We start from the raw sequence: 24,057 nt of genomic DNA on the forward strand, positions 1-24,057 counted from the left end.
AGAAATCAGCACTGGCCCGTCTGATAGAGATCGGTGTTTTTTATTTATTAAGGGGAGAAAAAAAAACAAAAAACCGAGAGGCCTTAGAAAAAAAAATAAAAATAAAAAGGAGAGAAAACCCATCCCTGGCACAAAGCTGGACATAAATCAATGGACTGAATGAAGACTGCCTATACCGCCTATCGATGCCTGGCCAAGGATTTGGATGCGTACGCCATGAACCCAGAGATGACAATGGACATTGGCAACCTACACGCTGGACTAAGCCATGAGCAGGACTTGATGAGCAGCCACAGCCCCCATCACAACCGCAACCCGGGGGCTTCGTTACGGATACACCAGGATCTGAGCGTGGCGCCGTCGCGCTCCGCGATGGTGTCCAGTATGGCATCGATTCTGGACGGCGGCGGTGGCGGCGGCGGCGGCGCGGGAGGAGAGTACCGTCCGGAGCTGTCTCTGCCGCTCCATCACGCCATGAGCATGCCGTGCGACACCTCCCCGCCCGGGATGAGCGGCACCTACACCACGCTCACCCCGCTGCAGCCCCTGCCGCCCATCTCCACCGTGTCCGACAAATTCCACCATCCGCACCACCACCACCATCACCACCACCACCAGCGTCTCTCTGGGAACGTGAGCGGCAGCTTCACTCTCATGCGGGACGAGAGGACTCTACCAGCCATGAACAACCTCTACAGCCCCTACCACAAAGACATGAGCGGGATGGGGCAGAGTTTGTCCCCTCTGGGCAACGGCCTGGGCTCCATCCACAACGCGCAGCCCGCGCTCCACAACTACGGCGCGCACGGCCACGACAAGATGCTGAGCTCCAACTTTGACGCGCACACTGCCATGCTGGCCAGAGGGGACCAGCACCTCTCCAGAGGCCTCGGTGGCCCCGCGGCGGGGATGATGCCGCATCTCAACGGGATGCACGGGTGCCACCCTCAATCCCACGGGCCCGTGTTGGCTTCCAACCGGGACAGACCGCTCTCCTCCTCCTCCTCCTCCGGAGCGCCGGGCTCGGGCTCGGGTCAGCTGGAAGAGATCAACACGAAGGAAGTGGCGCAGCGAATCACGGCCGAGCTCAAGCGCTACAGCATCCCGCAAGCCATCTTCGCGCAGCGGGTGCTGTGCCGCTCGCAGGGCACCCTGTCCGACCTGCTGCGGAACCCCAAACCCTGGAGTAAACTCAAGTCCGGCCGCGAGACGTTCCGCCGCATGTGGAAGTGGTTACAGGAGCCCGAGTTTCAGAGGATGTCGGCCCTTCGGCTTGCAGGTAAGACAAGGTATCTGCTTTTTAACAATCTTTCATTATAGAGGAGGATCTGCACAGTGCATGTGGATTTTTAGTTTAAAAAGGGACATTTGCGCCAAATTTATTTACTCGTGACATTTAATGTGCATTGTTTATTTCATGCGTTTTGTTTCCAGAGTACTTAAAAATAGATATTGTTGACATATCTGATGTTTTAGTTTGATCTGCACAAAAACACGCGCACAATTCCGTAAACACAACAGAAGAGAAGAGGCGCTTTAGTCACTGTGTGTGTGTGTGTGTGTGTGTGTGTTAAAGAAAAGCTTTCTGAATAGGGATGTGTTGCTGGTAATTACTGAACTGTTATTCCCCTCCTGCCCCGCTACATCAGGCTTGTTGCCCCCTCTAGCGATGGGCGGTGCAGACCCCCTTTTCCTTTGTTCGGCTGAAGAAAAAGCAAGAGCTGAATTTTCCTCTTCAGTGTAGTTCGGATGTGTGTTGTAGGTGTCAGAGACGGTGTCGTGCTGTTGAAGAGCATCCTATCAGTGCATTAAAATAAAAGCTTGGTGCGTATTGATTTTTAATTTGTAGGGTGATGCACAATTATTCACTGAAATAATGGACAGCTCTGATGCCTCATGCATTGTGCCTGTGCATTCTGTTAAAAAATGTGTGCAACTATTCCAGTTGTCAACAAAAGGGTTTGGAGAAAGAGCAATAGTGAGGAAGCTGATAAATCACTGGCGTCTTTATCAAAACACTCCATCTGAATATGCTCATGCATTCATGAGATTCTCTATATGAACATCCAGATTAAGGTCATTGTTTCGTAAACAAACACATGCATCTTTCTTTCACCAAGAGTCTGATTGAAACAGAAGCGTGTAGGGCTTCATTGGTAGGTGCTTTAATGCTGTTTCCCTGCAGGACTCTGGTCTCACAGATGGCTTTGGGTTGGGGGGAAGGTATTATGTGATCTGCAGGGGAATTGAAAAGAAGAACAGAGGCTGCAGCGGCTCGATGAATTATTGATAGAAATCTCTGCGTGACCCTCGGCTCAACGCACAAAACGTCACCTTGTCTTGGGTTAAACAGGCAGAGATGTGCGGCCCGGCACCTGCCTTTTGTTCAGCGTTTTGGAGCGTTTGGGAAAGAATGTGAAACAAACAATGAGGAGTTGCACGTCGTGACATCATAAATGACATCATAAATGTCTGACACAGAGAGGATTGCTCACCATGTTTGAATTAAAGCTTTACGAGCATGGAAATGCAAGCACAACAAACTCGCTGTAAATTCATGCAAATAATTCAGCAGAAAGCTGTTATATAATGCTGAACGGACTATAATTTACTTCAGGTGAACATCGTGAAATTATTATCTTCATATAGACCTATAGTTGGGTCCCAAATCACAGAAGATAACAATTCATATTAAAATATTCCACAATATTTAAATCCGGAGATAAGTTTTGTGGAACATATTTCTGATTTGTAGTTGACTAATCAAAGGTCATGTGATCATCAGATGGTCATATTTTCAAGATTCATTCTTAAATCATGATCTTCAGGTATTTACACGACTTTTGGAGACATCGAGTGCTGCTGTTATTAAAGCCAATTTACTATTTTCACTCAAATTGTTATGCTGATTATGTTATTTACATAAAAATGAAATAGATATTCATATTTGAATCTACATATCATGAAAATTATTAGACTGATTCTTAAGCATACATTCATTGGTTTTCTATATGAAGCCTTAGGGTTTTTGACTCGATTTTAAAGAACATTTTATGCCGAAAAGATGCTACACTAAAAAATAACCCAAGTTGGGTTGAAAATGTTGTTTTAACCCAGTGGTTGGGTTAAATGTTTGCCCAACGTGCTGGGCAGTTTGATTTTACCCAAAATAATGTTTAAAAACGACTATATGTCTGACTTAAAATGAACCCAAAATTAAGACACATAATTACTAGAGGAAACAATAATAATAAAAATAAGAACATTTATTAATAAGCAATTTAATAAATGTTTATTGTTTAATTATTATTCATTAAAATGATTAATAAATGTTCATTTCAAACTTATTTTGGGTTCATTTTAAGCAAGCAATACAGTCAATTTTAAACAAGAGTTGGGTTAAATAAAACTACCCAGCAGGTTGGGAATACATTTAACCCATTCGGTGGGTTTGTACATTTTTAACCCAGCTTGGGTTGTTTTTAACCCAGCATTTTTTAGAGTGTATAAAAGGAGAAATGTCTTGAATGATTGCATAATATTTTCATGTTTAACAGGTTATTTCAAATGATAAAATATGTTTTCAAGCTGTTTACACCGTAAAAAAATGCTGGGTTAAAACAAACCAAGTTGGGTTGAAAATGGTCAAACCCAGCGATTGGGTTGTTCTGACCCAGTGGTTGGGTTAAATGTTTGACCCAACCTGCTAGGTAGTTTTATTTAACTCAACTTTTGTTTAAAAATGAATGTATTGCTTGCTTAAAATGAACCCACAATAGGTTGGAAATGAACATTTATTAATGAATGTTCACCTTTTGATTATTATTGTTGCCTCTAGTAATTATGTGTCTGATTTTTAATTTTCAACCTATTTTGGGTTCATTTTAAGCCAAATATATAGTCATTTTTAAACAATATTTTGGGGTAAATAAAACTGCCCAGCATGTTGGTCAAACATTTAACCCAACTTCTGGGTTAAAACAATCCAATCGCTGTCCATTTTGAACCCAACTTGGGTTGTTTTTAACCCAGCAGTTTTTAGAGTGAAATTCATGGAATGTAATTACAATTAAAAAAGAAATTAAAAATGAAAACTAAACCCATAAAACGATGGGAACCGCTGATAGGTTCTATATTCTGTATGAAGCGCCTGACGGAACACTTTAAGGTTCTAAATAGAATCTTTTCTTCCAAGAGTGTTGCAGATGCATGATGTCCCCAGTGAAACGAGCCTATCTTTGCACTATTAATTTAGTCAAATCAAACGTGACGTCTGACTGGACCTCATTCCAGTCACACCGCACAAGCAATCAGCCAGCGAGACAAACCTCGGCCTGTGCCTTCCGCTGCCGACAAACAACTTTATTAACTAAATGATCAAAGGGGACAAGCGCTGTTATACGAGTCAGGACGGAGAAGATTGAAAAAGAGCCTGGTGCTGGAGAAACACGGGGTCCCGGCCCGTAAATAAGAGCGCTGGAGATGGATAAATATACCTGCAACCTCTGCCAGGCTGGATTCTGAGAGACGTCTCTCTTGATTTGGGCTTCTACGATCAGATGAAGACTGCAAGATAGAGATGATATCAAATATAAATATCTTTAGATATACATTGGGATCTGAAAGTCTGGGTGCATCACAATTTGAGTCAAAAGTTGAATTTGTAAAGGTCTCAGTATTTGGCACATGCCTCGCAAAAGCAAAACCTGATGATCATGATCTCATCATGAAAGAGCTCATGATCTTTTACTGACATTTGACCCAGAAATATTGCAACAACTCCTTTTCACTTTTATTTTCAAGGTTTGCATGAAAAAAGTCCCAGATTTTCAGTGTACTCTCAGACATATTGGTAGAATAAGTGGTTGAGAGCACAGGGTGGCCGACAATTAATAGAACGCATGTGTATGATAAATAGTGATTTAATCATTTAAATCACAAAACTGTGAAGTTAAACATGTTTATTGCACAGCATGCTCTATAAAATTATCTTAAAATGGTGCATTATGTACTCTAAGAAATGCTGGGTTAAAAATAACCCAAGTTGGGTTGGACAAACCCAGCGAATTGGCTGTTTTAACCCAGCGATTGGATTGTTTTAACACAGTGATTGACTTGTTTTATTCCAGTGATTTAGTTGTTTTGACCGAGTGATTGGGTTGTTTTAACCCAGCGATTGGGATGTTTTAACCCAGCGATTGGGATGTTTTAACCCAGCGATTGGGTTGTTTTAACCGAGTGATTGGGTTGTTTTAACCCAGCGATTGGATTGTTTTAACACAGTGATTGACTTGTTTTATTCCAGTGATTTAGTTGTTTTGACCGAGTGATTGGGTTGTTTTAACCCAGCAATTGGGATGTTTTAACCCAGCGATTGGGTTGTTTTAAAACAGTGATTGACTTGTTTTATTCCAGTGATTTAGTTGTTTTGACCGAGTGATTGGGTTGTTTTAACCCAGCGATTGGGATGTTTTAACCCAGCGATTGGGTTGTTTTAACCTAGTGATTGGGTTGTTTTAACCCAGCGATTGGGTTGTTTTAACACAGTGATTGACTTGTTTTATTCCAGTGATTTAGTTGTTTTGACCGAGTGATTGGGTTGTTTTAACCCAGCGATTGGGATGTTTTAACCCAGCGATTGGGTTGTTTTAACCGAGTGATTGGGTTGTTTTAACCCAGCGATTGGGATGTTTTAACCCAGCGATTGGGTTGTTTTAACCGAGTGATTGGGTTGTTTTAACCTAGCAATTGGGTTGTTTTAACACAGTGAATGGGTTGTTTTGACCCAGCAATTGAATTGTTTTGACCCAGCTATTGGGTTGTTTTGACCCAAAGATTGGGTTGTTTTAACACAGTGATTGGGTTGTTTTAACCCAGCAATTGGGATGTTTTAACCCAGCGATTGGGTTCTTTTAACCGAGTGATTGGGTTGTTTTAACCCAGCAATTGGGATGTTTTAACCCAGCGATTGGGTTGTTTTAACCGAGTGATTGGGTTGTTTTAACCTAGCAATTGGGTTGTTTTAACACAGTGAATGGGTTGTTTTGACCCAGCAATTGAGTTGTTTTGACCCAGCTATTGGGTTGTTTTGACCCAAAGATTGGGTTGTTTTAACACAGTGATTGGGTTGTTTTAACCCAGCGATTGGGTTGTTTTAACCGAGTGATTGGGTTGTTTTAACCCAGCAGTTGGGTTGTTTTAACACATTGATTGGGTTGTTTTTAACCCAGTGATTGGGTTGTTTTAGTCCAGCGATTGGGTTGTTTTGACCTAGTAATTGGGTTGTTTTAACCCAGTGATTGGGTTGTTTTAACCAAGTAATTGGGTTGTTTTAACCCAGTGATTGAGTTGTTTTAGTCCAGCGATTGGTTTGTTTTAACCCAGCGATTGGGTTGTTTTAACACAGCAGTTTTATTAACCCAACAGTTGGATTAAATGTTTGCCCAACCTGCTGGGTAGTTTTATTTAACTCAACTATTGTTTAAAAATTACTGTATTTCTTGCTTAAAATGAACCCAAAATATGTTGGAAATTAACATTTATTAAGATGTTTAATAAATGAACATTTATTGATAAGTTTAATGAATAATACTTAAACAATAAACATTTATTAAATTGCTTATTAATAAATCTCACCTTTTGATTATTATTGTTGCCCCTAGTAATTATGTGTCTGATTTTTAATTTCCAACATATTTTGGGTTCATTTTAAGCCAGACATACAGTCATTTTTTGACAATAGTTGGGTTAAATAAAACTGTTGGGCAAAGAATCGCTGGGTTTGTCCATTTTCAACCCAATTTGGGTTGTTTTTATATTGTTCAGTGACCAGTTCTCACTGTCATGAGGTTGTTATCAGATGTATGGTCTTTAGGTTTGAATGCAAAGATGCACACAGTTGATAGGCCTGCACAGCATATCTTCAACGCCAGGCCAATCATGGATCTGTTTCTGCTTGATGTTGGCAGAACGAGACCAAAATACCTGTTTATTTCCGTCCAGTCGTTCAGTAATGTGTGTGAGTTATGTCACTTTCTCAAACAAATATGTGTTGCTGAACGACGGCGGATCAATGCGTGTAATCTCTTAAAGATTAAAAGGGCATTAATGCTGGCAACAATAACATAAACGTGAGCACCGAGTTCGCATTGATCTGGAACCCGATCCGGACCTGTTCCAGTAAAGCTGACGCTGGAGGAAGGTTCCCAGCAGCAGCAGACTGACTCCGCGCTAAACAGACTCGGGCTATTCTGAGCCGCGCTCGCCGCCGTTGTTTAAAAGGATCATTAACGCTGATGAAGAGACGCCAAATGCACGGATAACCAAGCATGGGTGTTTTCAAGTGAATTTTAGCAGGGTGTTTTAATCACCCCGGCTGTGTGTGTGTGTGTGTGTGTGTGTGGAGGAGGAGGCTGGCGTTGAAAGGATGCGGCCGGTGACCTTCACACAAAGACCGGGGCGCAGCGCTCTCCTCGCGGCTCCAGAGAGAGAGGACGCTCGCGTCTGATAATTATAATGGCTTTGCGGTGCTTTGAGGACCTTTTAGTGATGAGATTCTCTTCTCAACCCAATAAGTGCGTAGAGAGTGAAATAATCCCGGCAGAAATATGATTGAGCGACTGATTTTCAGATACTGTCATGGCCAATCTGCTTCAAACAGGCTAATCCAATCATATCCTAACAGTATGATTATGAAAAATCAGCATTGTCTTTATAAAGATTATGCTTTAGTAGACATTCATCTATTCTAAATCAGACACTGAAACTTCACTGTAAGGTGTTTCAATGTGCTGACCAAGTTTGGGTCAAATATGGACAAACCCAACCATTGGGTTAAATTTTTAAATGCATTTTTTAACCCAACGGTTGGGTTTGTCCATATTTGACCCAAACTTGGGTTGAAACAACCCAGCATTTTTTAGAGTGTATTAATATTTTGGGTTAAACTTTATTTTAAGGCGTCCTCGTTATATGTTTAATATTAAGTAACAGCATGTACTTACTGTAGGTTTAGGATTAGTTGCATGTAATATACTGTTATTATATAATAAGTACATCTACACTAAAAAATGCTGGGTTAAAAAGGGACAAACCCAGTGATTGGGTTAAATGTTTGACCCAACCTGCTGCATGGATAGTTTTATTTAACTCAACTATTGTTTAAAAATTACTGTATTTCTTGCTTAAAATGAACCCAAAATATGTTGGAAATTAACATTTATTAAACATTTAATGAATAATACTTAAACAATAAACATTTATTAAATTGCTTATTAATAAATGTTCACCTTTTGATTATTATTGTTGCCTCTAGTAATTATGTGTTTAATTTCCAACATTGGGTTCATTTTAAGTCAGCCATATAGACATTTTAAACAATATTTTGGGTTAAATAAAACTGCCCAGCACATTGGGTCAAACATTTAACCCAACTGCTGGGTTAAGACAGCCCAATCACTGGGTTTTTCCATATTTAACCCAACTTGGGTTGTTTTTAACCCAACATGTGTAAGAAAGACATTGTGAAAAAAAGTACCATATTCTTTATGGTTTTGTGTTTCATATCTGTAATGTATTTGTTTGACTCATTTATAGCTTTCTGAACACTGAATCATGTTAAATGAGTAACTTATTATTTTTGCCACAAATTTCCCTTCGACCTATGTCAATCAATCCCATCGTATTCAGCAGATACACAGCAGTGTCTAAAAGTCAGAAAATGCTTAATTAATTCAAATTTAAGAACAACACGCTTCATTTTATGTCAGAACTGCCTTGTTCTGACATAATTTCCATGTTTAAATCCCAGATTTTCTGTGTTCTCAGACTTTTGCGTTGTGTATGTATCGTCCTCCTCATATATCGTCTTTACGCGGTAGCAGGTGGAGCGGCGTTTGTTTTTGAGTTTTGAGGGAAATCAGCAGTGATGTGATTATCTCTCTGTCTCGTGATCGGGGATCAGCAGCTCCGGCCTGAGCAAAGGCCAAAGTTTTCGGTCTCTCAGCCCCACAAAACCTCTAGTAATGCTGCTGTCAGTTAACCAGCGGCCAGAAAGAAACATGAGGGAATCTGTGGGGGATTCAGTTTTTCTTTCAGCCTGATTTTACTTGAGGTTTATATTTGCGTTCCAGCACTCTTTGTTTTTGTGTTAGTGATCTGCAAATGAATGACAGGAATAAACTTGTGTGCGCTGCATGATAAAGTTTACTCCGTGATTATTCTTCAGTTTACACACCATCGTGTCTCTAACTCCTGTGGAAAGAATATAGGCAACGTTTAACTTCAGCTATGAGGAAAGAGAAAGGTTCATGTTTGCTTTCCAGAGGAGAGGAGCTGATAAGAACTTGCGTAATAAAACACGCTCATTATTTACAGTTGGCTCTTACACGTATGTTCTCTTAAATAGTGCTTTTGTTAGATACAAACCCATTGCAATTGTTTCTACATTTATGCGTTTGTGCATTTCCTTGAGTGAAAGAGTTGCATGAAGATTCAGGATTTCTCCTTTTGCGTTAAACACCAAAATGGACCATGAATGTTTGTTTGACATACTGTGATTACATACATACTATGATTAATAGTGTTTTTGGTTATGAATGGAGCTTGATGGCTACATGAATACAGTGTTTTTGTGTGGAAAAGAGCGGATCTTCTTAATTTCTGCTTTTATGTTCCAAGGATGAAATAAAGGGTTTGGAACAACATGAAGGTGAATAAATGATGATCATTTTCAGTGACACGTTACAGTAGAGTGCATTAGTGCAGCGCTGCTTCCGGAAGTGTTTTTTTTTTCTTTTTTTCATTAATTTCTCCCATAGGGATTTTAAAAAAGTCCTTATTAAAGCGTTATAAGCCATAAACCAAGCCAAGCAGCTACGAGGAGAGTCACAACACTGATTTGAAGCAAAAAAGTATTTGAAAATTCAGCTTTAGTGAGGGAAAGAAGAAAGAACTACAATCCCATGAAGCATTGCGAATGACATAATCAAAATAAAAATGATGGAGAAACATAAAACTACTCAATTAAAAATATTGATATGACATATAAAGTATGTAAGGTAGTACAACTAGATCTCTTTTATTAATTCAAAAAGGTTTTTACTATATTTTGCTACATATAAAGGCATTTTAAAGATTTTGAAGTGTCAAAAGGTCATTCAGTTTAACCGTTTAAAGGTCAATACAGCCATTTCATTTCATTCAAATATCTTAAAATGTAATAAATGTATATATTTTTTTTTATTCTGGCATGATTTTATAACATCATATATCAACATAATGCAAAATGGTGTTAAAATTATGTGTAGAAGTCGTTGCTTTGTTATGAGAAAGAATGTCTGGAAAAATTAATTTCATTGATGTCATTCGGAGTAACCGATATAAAGGGACCATTTTGGATCAATATCATGTGACAGGATGTGACATCATTCAGACACCTGCAAAGGACCACATGGTCATGAAGCAAAGTAACTAACTCTTTCTTAACTATCTGAAAAATTCACGTTTTCACTTCATACGCATGTCCTGAAACATCCGGTCATTCGGTGCAACCGCTATAAAACATGGAAAATGTTGTAATATTTAAAAAACTTGTACTAAATATAAAATATTTGATTGTCCTTTTGATAGCTAGCTAGATATCAGCCTGTTAGCATTGTTTGAAAATATCGTCATTTGGTAAAACCAAAATTTTGGTTAAACCGAATGACTTTTTTGGTGACAAATTTTGTGTTAGTGTTAATTGAGTATAAAAACCACATAATCTCATTGTTAACACTTAATAAAACTTCAAAATTAATCATATCTCCATTATGTTTTTTTACGCTTTTAAAAAAAACGTATTTGTCAATGACCCATATTCAAATATTTAAGTCATTTGTGAGTGTAGAGATCAACTAGATTTACGGTGCTTCATGGGAGTGGGCGGAGCTAACAAGCTCTTTTAATGTGTTTTACTTGTTTCAACTCTTGATTGGTGGAATTTTCTGTACAGCATCATGGGTAATGTAGTTTTTCACCGCAATTTGACTGTTAAACACAGTAATTTTAAAAATAAGATGAAATTACGTGGGATGAAGGCTTCAGCAGAACCATATACCATCGATCAACAACTTCGTAGCTTCATAGTTTATAAGTTATCGTTAAAAATCAATTTCCCTATTGAGAAAATGTTTTTATGAGTGTTGAGCCCTATTTGTTAAGTGCATTAGTTAACATGAACTAGCATTTATTAATCTTAGTTATTGTTAATTTCAACATTTGCTAATGCATTATTAAAATCTAAAGTTGTATCTGTTAATATTATTTGGCTAACATGAACTAAAAATAACTGATGAATAAATACTGTAACAGAGGTCTTGCTCATTATTAGTTTATGTTAGTTAACTAATGGAACCTAATTGTAATTTTCATTCCAGGATGTGATGCAATCAGGCTTATGTGGAAGTGTGTACTTTTTAAAGACAGGTTGTTTCTTGTCAAACAAAGATACGGGCAACAAAACACATTCAGCTCCAACAGTAATCAGTGTTGCTTGTTTATCTGTGCGTTCGTAAGCATTCAGTGTGTTTGTGAACCTGATTGGATCGTTGGCTGATGTTGTTGACGAGTGTTACATCATCAGCATTGTTTGTGAGCGTTCTGATTGGCCGTATCAGTGTGCTGATGTTTCTGTCTGGCAACAAACCTTTGAACCACTGATGTCATCATGTCAGATGAACTCTGACCTCTTATTAACTTGATCAGAGAACATTTGTTCTGTCCCTCATGGAGATCAAGCGATACAGCCACCCTGAAATGGTACTGGTCAGTTTCCATAACTTCAGACTATAGAGAAAACATCCAAAACACACATTTAAGTGTTTATTTTATTGCACTTCAGCAGCACTTACACTACAATTTTATTCCTGTTTGACCAGATTTAAAGAACATTTTATTTCTAAAAAAGTTTGCATGAAACAAAACCATGATAAAATGATAGTTCTAAAATCACCACAATTGATGAAAAGACAATTCAGAAATTATTGGTGAAAATGCATTATTTCACGCACTTGATCTAATGGATCACATCTTTATAAAAGTGAAAATCATCTGAGGGTTGCTGTATGTAGTGGAGCTGGCGCTTGACTCTGTCTCTCAGTTTCTCTTGTCTTCCCCTCCTCCATCTCTCGGCGAGGTGTCCGGCCTCCACATTAAGGATATCCGCACATGCACAGAATGACACAGCTAAGTGCAAGACTACAGCATAATGCGTTTAGCAAGTCCTCTCGCACTAACACACACACAGCACTTCCAGAAGAGTGTATGTGCTTCGAAAAGGGTTGATATTGAGATGGGAAGCATCTGAGCATGAGAAATCACACGTCTGTGAGAGGATGAAACACTAGCCGAATTAAAAAAAGAGTGATTTTCTCTCATCTGTTATGAGGAGGTTTCACCGAACAAGTGAAAACATCATTACTGATCGTGTTTTGTGGCGAAATATTGATCTGATGTCACCCACCGCCTCCCTCTCTCTCCTCCTCTGTCTCATTGTACTGTAGGCCTAGCTCTCGCTTTTTCTAATCAGATGCGTGAGACTGGAATTTAAAGTCTTGATGTTGTTTTTGTGCTCTACTAGATTAAATGTTGATTATTTTCCTCATTGTTGCAGCTCCTCTCTTCCCAGTCTGTCAGTAACGCTCTGGGGTGCGTTTCCCAAAGCGAACTATGGTCGCAAGTTCCGTCGTTACCAATAGAGTTCAATGGGACTTACGACCATGGTTCACCAATGATGCTTTCGGGAAACTCACCCCTGTTTAGTTCCTGTCTCTATGAAGCCCCTCCTTCTGAAAAGCACATTTTGCTCTGATTGGTCGGCTGGAGCAGTGTGTTGTGATTGGTGTTTGGGAAATGTCCCGCCCCTTACCATAACCGCCAGTTTCAACACACTACTAACTAACTCAACCAGGCCCCGCCCCTTTTTTCTGCGCATTAATTATTTAAATGAGGAATATTGAGACCTTTTCATTCATAATATGATCTATTTTATGCATTAGAAGTGGTTTAGCTAAACATTTGCATAGTTTCAAAAAACTTTTGACTACTTATTAATGATATGCGATATTAACCAGGCTGATTAATTGGCTGATATTTTTTAAATATATATATAAATTAATTATATATTAATTAATCACATATATATATATATATATATATATATATATATATATATATATATATATATATATATATATATATGGGTCATTGAAAAATAAGTTTTTTAAAAGTGTAAAAAAACATGGAGATATGATTAATTTTGAAGTTTTATTAAGTGTTAACAATGAGATTATGTGGTTTTTATAATCAATTAACACTGCTTTTGTCTTTTTTCTTTTCTTTTTTTTTACAAGAAGACAAAATTTGTCAACAAAAAAGTCACATTTTCGGTTATACCGAATGACGATATTTTCAAACAATGCTAACAGGCTGATATCTAGCTAGCTAACAAAATGACAATCAAACATTTTTAAAATATTACAACATTTTCCATGTTTTATAGCGGTTGCACCGAATGACCTGATGTTTCTGGACGTGCGTATGAGCGAAAGTGAAAACATGAATTTTTCAGATAGTTAAGAGAGAGTTCGTTACTTTGCTTCACGGCCATGTGGTCCTTTGCAGGTGTCTGAATGATGTCACATCCTGTCACATGATATTGATCCAAAATGGTCCCTTTATGTCGGTTACTCCGAATGACATCAGTGAAATAGACATTCTTTCTCATAACAAAGCAACAACTTCTACACATAATTTTAACACCATTTTGCTCTATGTTGATATATGATGTTATAAAATCATGCCAGAATAAAAAAAATATATACATTTATTACATTTTAAGATATTTTAATCATAAATGAAATGGCTGTATTGGCCTTTGGACGGTTAAACTGAATGACCTTTTGACACTTCAAAATCTTTAAAATACCTTTATATGAAGCAAAATATAATTAAAACCTCAAGTAAAGAGATGTAGTTGTACTACCTTACATACTTTGGATGTCTTATCTTTGTTTTTAATTATTTTTAAGGCCTTTGGACAAAAAAGACCCGTCACGTCATTGACCCATATATATATGCATATATATTAAACATAATTTGTAAGTTTTCCCATGAGTCTGAATTGTTGTAGGATTTACTTTGAACCCATTTTCACTCTTTGATCTTGTACATTTCACAAATAATCACAAAAGAACAGCACTAACACATTCAATTAAACAACATTTTTGATGTAGAAAGATTGAAATAGTATGTTTTGTAAAACACAGGCTACTCCAATACATAATAACCATATTAGTGTAAACATTGTAAAAGAAGAGTTTGTTTCGTTTCAGCAGTTTGGTATAGTATGGATTGTTCCTGTAAAGCATCTGATCTCAGGGTTTGTCTTCAGCTCATGTATAATTCAGAGCTGATCAGACAGCAGCTTGTTTTTGTGAAGTCATGGCACATAATGTACCGGGAGTAAAACGGGACATCAGGCTTTCTTAATAATGTTCCTGGTTTTATCATGAATGATTCATTGGTGCATGTTATTCTTAAGAATGGTAATCTTATAATGTCTTGATCTCTGAAGGATCAGCTGTTGGTTAATGTTAATATGTTTAAAGTGCATTTGATTTTGCTGTGCTGCATTTCCAGTGACAGAAAATAATGTAGGGAGAAACTGATACTGAAATACTCGAATTAGTTTCAGAGGATATCATAATATTAATACATTTAAAGGTCAAAAAATCTTTCAGGAATGCTAATGAAATGTGGAACCAATCCTAAAAGAACAAATATATATGTTTTTTTCAGTCCCCACTATATGTAGTATGTATAGTATATGTAGTATTAACAGCCAATAGTCAGGGCTGATATATCCTGTCAATCAAAACAAGGCAGGAAAATGAACTGAATTTGTGAAGAAAATGCTAAAAAAAACAGTTTGATGTTCAATATTAATAGTAATTATATGAATTAATAACATTCAGAAAGTTAAGAAATATTAATTTAATCTTCAGAATGTAGTTAATGTGATGAAATTGAGAGAATAAAGTTTTTATTTGCATTTCTTTCAAAATATAATAATTAAAAATATGAGTAATTATAATGAAATTATCATTCATTTAAAAGAAGGTATAAAAGGCAGAACCCCCAAACTATCGGTATCATGAATAATCGGCTATCCATGGAGAAATTAAATCAATTTAGCTGGTTAAACTTAGAAATGAAAGTTCACCTGCTGCCTTAAAAATCTGAGTTAACTCAACTTGAAGATAAGCTTTGTTTCAAAAATAGTCAAGACAATGCATTATTTTAAGTTAAAATTTAAACTTAAAGTTATGCATTGTCTTGACTATTTGTGAGTTGAAACAAAGCTTATCTTCAAGTTGAGTTACCTTATGTTTAGTTGAGTTAACTCAGATTTTTAAGGCAGCAGGTGAACTTTCATTTCTAAGTTTAACCAGCTGAAAATGTTTTACATAATATATATATATATATATATATGCTCCCAATTCACAAAAATAATGATTTAATTAAAATCTTTATTTGGTATCACCTGATATATCTGGCTAATTTATGATTATTGCACAAAAGAATCATCAGAGAATCAATAACGAATCAAATCCTATGAAATTAAATTACAGTTTTAATTCTAATTCATTTATTCTCTGAATTTCAGTAGATTTAGTTAGTAGATTTACATGCGATTCTTTTCCAAATTATAACATTCCATTATTATGATACATATTTTATAAGCAATCCTGTACACATTCTATTTTTAGTTTATTTATTATTGCTTTTTATAAATTTCCATGCAGTTGATGAAACAGAAATTCAGGATTTCAGTTGAATTGTGTCATTTTATGAGATTTTTATTTGATTTATATGTTTCCAAATGTGCATTTTTTTACTACAAATAAAGTTCCAGTGTATCTGATTGAACACAGATGTCAGCAGACGAGGTGATGAGAAAACAGGCCGGTCTTTGGGTTCCTCATTAATTACTGAAGGTGTAAGCTGATCCTCAATACAGGCCAGATCTGATCGATTTCATACGGCTGCGGAAAGCGTTCAGATATGAGCGAGCGACGGCGGCGCGGTTAGGACAGTTCCACTGGACGTTTCCTCTCTCACACATTGATTTACATTTGCCAGCGAGGAAAGATAAACCAGCGGTGTGAGAGCAGTTTGATGAAAGGCCAGGGAAACCTGAGGCATCGATCGGATTGATTGAACCCTACCCCTTTTAGAAAAGCCCAAAGTTGACACCCCTCTCCCTCTGTGGAAATGGTAAATCCCTTTGAATAATATAATTGCTTTTTTGATCGCACTGTAAAGCGCCATGAGAGCCCGTCCTGATGGAGTCAGTGTTGCGTGGACGCCCATTGACGGCTGAGATTGCGTCTCAGTGTGTGTGTGTGTGTGTGTGTGTGTGTGTGTGTGTGATTCTTTCGGCCGCAGTAAGCAGAATAGCAAATGATGACGGGGAAATTCACTGCTCCACAAAAGCAGCAGTCTGGAGCTTTTATCCAGAGCAACACTGAACAGAAGGCCATCAGGGCCTCGTAAAGAGAGCGCGCTTTAGGAAGTAAACATTGATCCTTTATTTTACTAGAGAGAACAAAAGGAGAAAGTACAGCTGCCTCGTGCACAACAAACACAGCCGAATCCCAGACTTCAGAGGAATGAGAAATTAAACCATCGAGAGTGGAAAAATTAGGGATAGAAATCCTATATTAATTTGGTAAAGTCATTTGGACTGCTAATAGAATCTTGACTCTAAAGGATCCTAATCCTAAAATAGGATTTTATTGAGGAAAACGGCTTCAGGTTATCCAGTAAGATCTCATTTGCTTCTCTTATTGATCTCATTAGGATCCTTTAGGATTTGTTCTTACAAATTATGAATTTCAATTCTGTACTTATTCCTTCAGGATTTTGCTGACTAATTTCCATGCAGTTGCTCTATATTTTTCATTATAAGACAAAATTGCTCTTTAGATATGAGAATAAACATTTTAATCTGTTAATTCTGCTTTATTGAACAGTGTGTGCGTCATACATTTTTATATAATATTCAAAATATATTCTTAATATATAATATAGAATTTTACTATTATATTGTCATTTAAATATTATTTAATATGTAGGCCTATATACTTAAAATGTAATATATTCCTTATATATATATATATATATATATATATATATATATATATATATATATATATATATATATATATATATATATATATATATATATATATATATATATATATATATATATATATAACACAGACCTTCCATGCAGTTGCTCCATATTTTTCACTATTAAACAATATTTTCTTGCTTTTTAAAATAGTGTGTATGTATGTATGTATGTATGTATATATATATATATATATATATATATATATATATATATATATATATATATATATATATATATATATATATATATATATTACTAGTGTATTATAATTTAAATATTTATATGTATATATTTAAAATTTAATATATTCCTAATATTTCTCCTAATATATATGTGATCCTGGAGCACAAAACCAGTCATAAGTCACACAGGTATATTTGTAGCAATAGCAAACAATACATTGTATGGGTCAAAATTATTGATTTTTTTTATTTATTTATTTTTATGCCAAAAATCATTAGGATAGTAAACAAAGATCATGTGCCATGGAGATATTTAGTAAATTTCCTACAGTAAATATATAACAAAAATGTATTTTTACGAGTGGATATGCATTGCTAAGGACTTCATTTGAACAACTTTAAAGGTGATTTTCTCAATATTTAGATTTTTTTGCATCCTCAGATTCCAGATATTCAAATAGTTGTATTTCAGACAAATATTGTCCTATCCTAACAAACCATGCATCAATGGAAAGATTATTATTCAACTTTCAGATGATGTAACGTCTCAATTTCAAAAAAATTGACCCCTATGACTGGTTTTGTGGTCCAGGGTCATATATATTTCTCCAAGTATGATCAAAACACATCAGCACTAATTGTGGTATATAAGGAGAGAACCGAGAGAACTGCATTATATGCATTAAAATGAGTGTCCAGCATGCAGTGTGTGTGTTTTGCTTGTTTTCATACAGCAGCAGCTTCAGTAATGGAGGCTGGAGTGGAATGGCGCTCACTGATCGTGTTACTGCACGAGTCTGATGGGTGAACAGCGCCATCTGCTGCTGATCAGACACCTCAAATCATTTAACTACAGCAGAGAGGATTGATTTAGATCTTAACCATGTTCATTGTTTAGATCATGATGTGCTGCAGTGGCAACAGACATTTAAGTGCATATAAAATGTGATTTCTCTTGTCTAATTGTAAGGCTATTTTTGCATGAAGAAAATGTGAGTGGAGACGAGATTTTTGCTATTTCTAATTTATACAGAAATGCACATGCATGGCCAATTTTAATGAATGATGGACAAACTCATTATCTTTTGCATTAAACATTTTTACATAAAACCAACTGTAAGGAAATGCACATTTTCACCTGCAGGATTGACAGTTTATTCTCATCTCTGGTGTGTGTAATGAAAAGAATTGAGTGGCATTTGCCTTTGCAGGAGTGGAAGAATAATCTGGACATGAATGGGTTAATTGTGCTTGAAGATAAAGCACTGAACGAGTTTCAGATCCCTAAACACTCACTTCTGAGCTTCTGCTGCCATTGTTACTGCATCAATTATACATGCAAAGTGTGGAAATATTGCTGTGCATTTGTCTTTATCAAATATTTAGTTTAAGCGTGCGATGATAGGGGGCTGACGGGGTTTGTGCAGTTTTTACACACGCGAGTCTCTTGGACGTCTGTCTGCAGCGCTCAGCAACTTACTCTGCCTGAGTGCAAGACCTGCGCTTTCTCTCTCTCTTCACGCTTGGCATGTTGCCGCCTTGATTTTATGACAAATGGGTCTGTGTGTGTGTGTGTGTGTGTGTGTGTGTGTGTGTGTGTGTGTGTGTGTGTGTGTGTGTGTGTGTGTGTGTGTGTGTGTGTGTGTGTGTGTGTGTGTGTGTGTGTGTGTGTGTGTGTGTGTGTGTGTGTGTGTGTGTGAAGAGAAAGCAAGTCTCATAATGAGAGTGTGAATGCAGCAGAAGTGAAAACACACACACACACACACACTGTAAAACCACACTGGCGTGTGTGTCGCCTTTATTTACACCGTAGTTTCCTCTTACATAATAGTTTTGTACTCAATTGATCTCTTAACCTGATTTCTATTGATCTGGCCCAGGCTCGGTTGTGCATACTTAATTCGGAGAAGTAATCAAATCAAATCTTGACACACACTCTCACTCTCTCTCTCTCTCACACACACACACACACACACAAAAGAGACCCGGTGTTTGTGTTTGTGTTTTTATCATTAACTAAAACCATTACATTTCTGTTAGTAAAAATAAAGCTGAAATAAAATAAAATATAAATATTATTTGAAAAAAGAAAAAACCTAAAAGAAGAGCAATGTTGCCTTGGAAATAAACTGAAATAAGTTTAAGTCGAAGCACTAAAATTATTAACTGGAGATAAATAAAAACTAAATCATATTTAGTTAAATCATATACAATAAAAATATATTAAACATAAAAAGCAATATTTAAAAAACAAGTAATAAACAAGAACACATAATGAAATGACTAAATATTACACTTAAATTAACATTAAAAAAATAAAAGATAATTTGAAATATTAATAAAACTAAAATAAAAGCTAAAGTAACACTGGCAGTGATTGAGTTTTTATTTTCCTGATATTATCATGACTGTGGGAATCGTGTTTATAACGTACATTTGACAATCTGTTGATGCACTGAATGCATTCAGATCAGATTAAGACATTTTTTAGGCTTTATCTGTTTATCTTTTTAAGGTGAATGATTTGTAGATACAACAAAATGTGTTGTGAGTTGAACATATGAATTATTATATTCAGTTTTTTCAATGGTGTGTTTTGCATTCAATCTGTGAAGTGCTTTAGCTTTACTGAGATCAGCACAACAAACTCAAACACATTCACAATCATTAAAACTGCAGAAATAAGAAATTCTGCCCGAGGCCACGATAAACTCTGTCCTACAGGTGTAGCAAAGCTGACTGACTGAAGAACATTTCTTTAGTTATATACTGTGTGCATGACGTGCTTTGGCAAAAGGGTGCATTATGATGCTGCACATGTCTGTGTTTTAATTGCTAGACGGTCTGTGTATATACCACAGTATATATGAATGAATGAAATAGCCTGCGGCTTAATGTACATTTATTGTACACTATAAATTGCCTACTATTTAATAAATCGCATGTTGAACAGTAATGATATTTTACGTACAGAGGCTGTGAAATTGATTAATCGCAATTAATCACATCTAAAATAAAAGTTTGTGTTTACATAATATATGTGTGTATATATTATCATATTTATATATATTATATATGTGTGTGTCTCTATATAATATATATAAATGTAATACTATACTGTACATGCACATATATATTATGTAAACAAACTTTTGTTAGATGCAATTAATTACGATTAATCTATTTGACAGTCCTAGTACACAGCAGAAAAATCATGGTCTTGTTCTCCAGTACAAATATCTAAAAATTCTTAAATCAAGATACATTTACTTGAGAAGCAAAATGACTGAAGATATTAAGTGTCGTTTCATAACAAAATTTATCAAAATTAGCAAGTTTATGCTTAAAACAACACTATACATACATACTATATATGCCAATGGGGTCAGAAAATTATCTTGTTTTCTCTTTTAATTAAGTTTATTTTTCTGACGCCATTCACAAATATATTTATATTATTGTTTTAAAGGGGCTATATGTACAAATTATTTATATATTAATTAATCACTTTTTATTGCCAATGCGTAATCAGCTTGTAACGAAACTTAAAAAAATAAGATCTTCTCCAAATTCCTTGGTTGTCTACAGATTGATTTTTATGTGAAGGACTCGGGACGGATGTGACATTTACGTGAACGCTTATGTTCAGGACAATGACGAAAGAGCCATTCTTGTACTGTAATGTCAATGTGACACGCAAAGAAATAGGATTAATTCAAACTATAGTCTCACATAGCCAGATCTATATACTTTATAATCAAACTATCATAACCGTGTCATTTTAATTACCTCATCTGTCGACATGATGCCCATTAAATCTCAGACATATTCACATCGCTATGATCACATGCTTTCTTAACTGCTGTTTCTCACCGCTGACATGTTTTGTGTATTTTTTTTTTTTTATTAAGATGAAAGTGTGAAGCACATATTTACATACTCATCTAAACATCACTCAGCGTGTGCACAGGCTGTCGCTAATAAAAAGGGTTTATAATATTATTTTTAATAGAAAACAATACAAAACTACTAAGCAAAAACACATCTTTCGCAGTATAGTATGCAAATTGTTGTCTAATTGCCTCACAGAGTTTTCATCTCAGAAATCAATTATATTTAAGATAATTTGTTTTGCATTTTAATTCAGTTAAGTGTCTGGATCCAGATCTGGAATTAATCACATTAGAAATGCAAGTTGAATTGCATTACATTGTGGGTTGCAGTATTTTAGTGCACATATTTCAAGCACACTGCAGGAATAGTGCTAGTATGTAATCCCTAACCTCTATGTATGTATATTTATTTGGTATTTATTGTGATTCGTTGATGTTGTCAGTGTAGATCACTCTCGTTCTCACTCTGGTAGTTTTCAGGTGATCGTGTGTTTTTGGTCTCTGGACTCAATCATGATAAAAGACCCTGAAAATAAACTCTGCACGAGTGAATCTCTCTGGGAATCTTGACGGTCGCAGAAGCAATTACCAGGAGGGAATCTCACCTCAGCTCAAATAATCTAAAGCTTTCCTGTGAGACGTCACTGATCAGAGAGCAGTTTAGAGGTTACGTTGTGCGTTCGAGTTCTGATTCGGAATAAGAATGTATTAAAACACTGAGGAGGTTTGTTTTAATTGCAGTGCTATTATTGTTAAGTAAAACTATTAAAAATTTATATTAAATGATATATTTTGTTAATTTAAATAAAGATTAAAAATTAAATAAAATATACATTTTACATGAAAAATGTAAACTTAAAAAAAACTTACGGAAAGATTTTTTGAAATGTTGCCATTTCAACTACATCTCAGTTTTTCTACTTTAAAATTTCACGTTTAATTTAACATGTTACTTGCTGTTTCTTTGTAATTATTTGTGCAATTTCTGAGTGAAAATTGTTTCTACATCATTTTTTAGTGTTGGATTTACCTGCACAGTTTCGGCACAGTGCCACCTAGTGGTCACGAGATATGAAAAATTGATTTTTTTTTCCACAAGACTGGTCTCTTTAGATTTGGTGCAACATGCCGATTGCCAATTTTCCCATACCGGCCATTTTGGATGTCGGCCATTTTGAATTTGGTTGCAAAAAGCTGTTTTACAAATGCATTAGTGTATCGTTACAAAACTCGGTATGTGTCATTGGCACCATGCCCTGAAGGTACTCAAAAAGTTTTGAGACAGTGCCACCTTGTGGTCAAAAATGATAATGAAATTTAAACAAAAATACTAATAGCTTTTAATTAATTTTACCTATTGTAATGAAACATAGACACACATTTTACCATGGTTGGCTGAACTTACTGTCCACCATTTTTATTTTCTTTAAAAACCTACTTTTTTTGAACTCCTACACTGTTTTTCCGATTTACACCAAACTCGTGTCAGATCATACGGAGCCCTGGACATGACATGCAGGAAAAAATAGTATTCTAAATTGTGCGCATTTGTTCCCTCAATTTACTAAAACATACTTACGATTTACTATTTTGTTCCCTCGATTTATAGATCGTGCACAATTTAGTAAATCGTGTAAATTGTAAACACGATTTCATTTTTTTTCTTGCATGTCATGTGCGGGGCTCCGTAAGATCATTTTCAGACCATGCTAGAAAAAAGTTACGAATTTCGTGTAAATATACAAAATTTTCGTATACCGAATTAATTAATTTGTTGGCACAATGCCAAACTGCATCTGCGGCTGTATCTCTGCTAAGATTTTACATAGTAACATTAAACTTTATGTGTGTAATCGTCACCCAAAACTGACCACACAAGATCAATTTGGTGTCAGCGCCACCTATTGGTCAAAAGCAATTATGTGACATTACAAGTGATTGTATTTATCAACCATTTTGCTTAAAATGTCTTTACTCATTGCTGCTCGCTGCCTTGATCTTTATCTCCTCATTCTGCCTCATCATGTTTGGCCCCTTTAATTGCTGCTTGCAGCTATATTCTTTTTTATGTATTTGTGATCTAATTGTAGGTGGTGCAATAAACTTCTGGGCTGATCCTCATTTCAAAGTAATAGGATGCAAGTGTTTTCCAAATGCATAAATATAAAATGTCACATATGTGTGATCGATTCTAACGTGTTTATTCTCTTTCTCTTGTGTCTCCTTTCTAACAAACGAAACCCCCGAAGCGTGCAAAAGAAAAGAGCAGGACCCGAGCAAAGACAGGAGCAATACACCAAAGAAATCGCGGCTGGTTTTCACGGACCTGCAGCGAAGAACACTTCTGGCCATCTTTAAAGAGAACAAGCGTCCATCCAAAGAAATGCAGCTGACCATCTCGCAGCAGCTGGGACTGGAACTGAACACTGTAAGCAACTTCTTCATGAACGCCCGGAGACGCAGCCTGGACAAATGGCTGGACGAGGGAAGTCCGGGCAACACGTCGTCCACCTCCAGCACTTGTACCAAAGCGTGATCCCGGAGGGAGGGAGGGAGGGGGGTGGGAACGCGGGACGATGGATGAGGGTTCCTGCACCGGGGAGGGTGCAAACTTTTTAAGAGGAGAAAATCGTTCCGAGGGGCAATGAAGGGAGAGAGACTGCTTACCGGCTCACTGCTTACAGTCAGAGAAACACACAAATCCAAAGAGCGAAACGTCAGGAAAAAACACTGCTTGCTTTCT

The 24,057-nt window shown here is 36.4% G+C and overlaps 1 protein-coding gene across 1 annotated transcript; it reads left to right on the forward strand.

Annotated features, from left to right (window-relative positions):
* Window positions 1-23,851, forward strand: onecut2 (one cut homeobox 2). The gene is made up of 2 exons (XM_067376849.1): window positions 1-1,279; window positions 23,564-23,851. Exons 1-2 carry the CDS (start codon window positions 160-162, stop codon window positions 23,848-23,850), a joined length of 1,407 nt encoding a protein of 468 aa, XP_067232950.1. The 5' UTR covers window positions 1-159; the 3' UTR covers window position 23,851.
* Window positions 23,852-24,057: the final 206 nt, after the last annotated feature.

Source organism: Chanodichthys erythropterus, chromosome 22 (assembly GCF_024489055.1).
Source record: "Chanodichthys erythropterus isolate Z2021 chromosome 22, ASM2448905v1, whole genome shotgun sequence".
Lineage (NCBI taxonomy): Eukaryota > Metazoa > Chordata > Actinopteri > Cypriniformes > Xenocyprididae > Chanodichthys > Chanodichthys erythropterus.

Excerpts from the sequence above, each read along its gene's own strand:
- onecut2 (XM_067376849.1), top strand. The coding sequence starts at position 160 with ATGAAGACTGCCTATACCGCCTATCGATGCCTGGCCAAGGATTTGGAT. Across the intron at positions 1,280-23,563 it reads GTCGGCCCTTCGGCTTGCAG|CGTGCAAAAGAAAAGAGCAG; the intron begins GTAAGACAAGGT and ends AAACCCCCGAAG.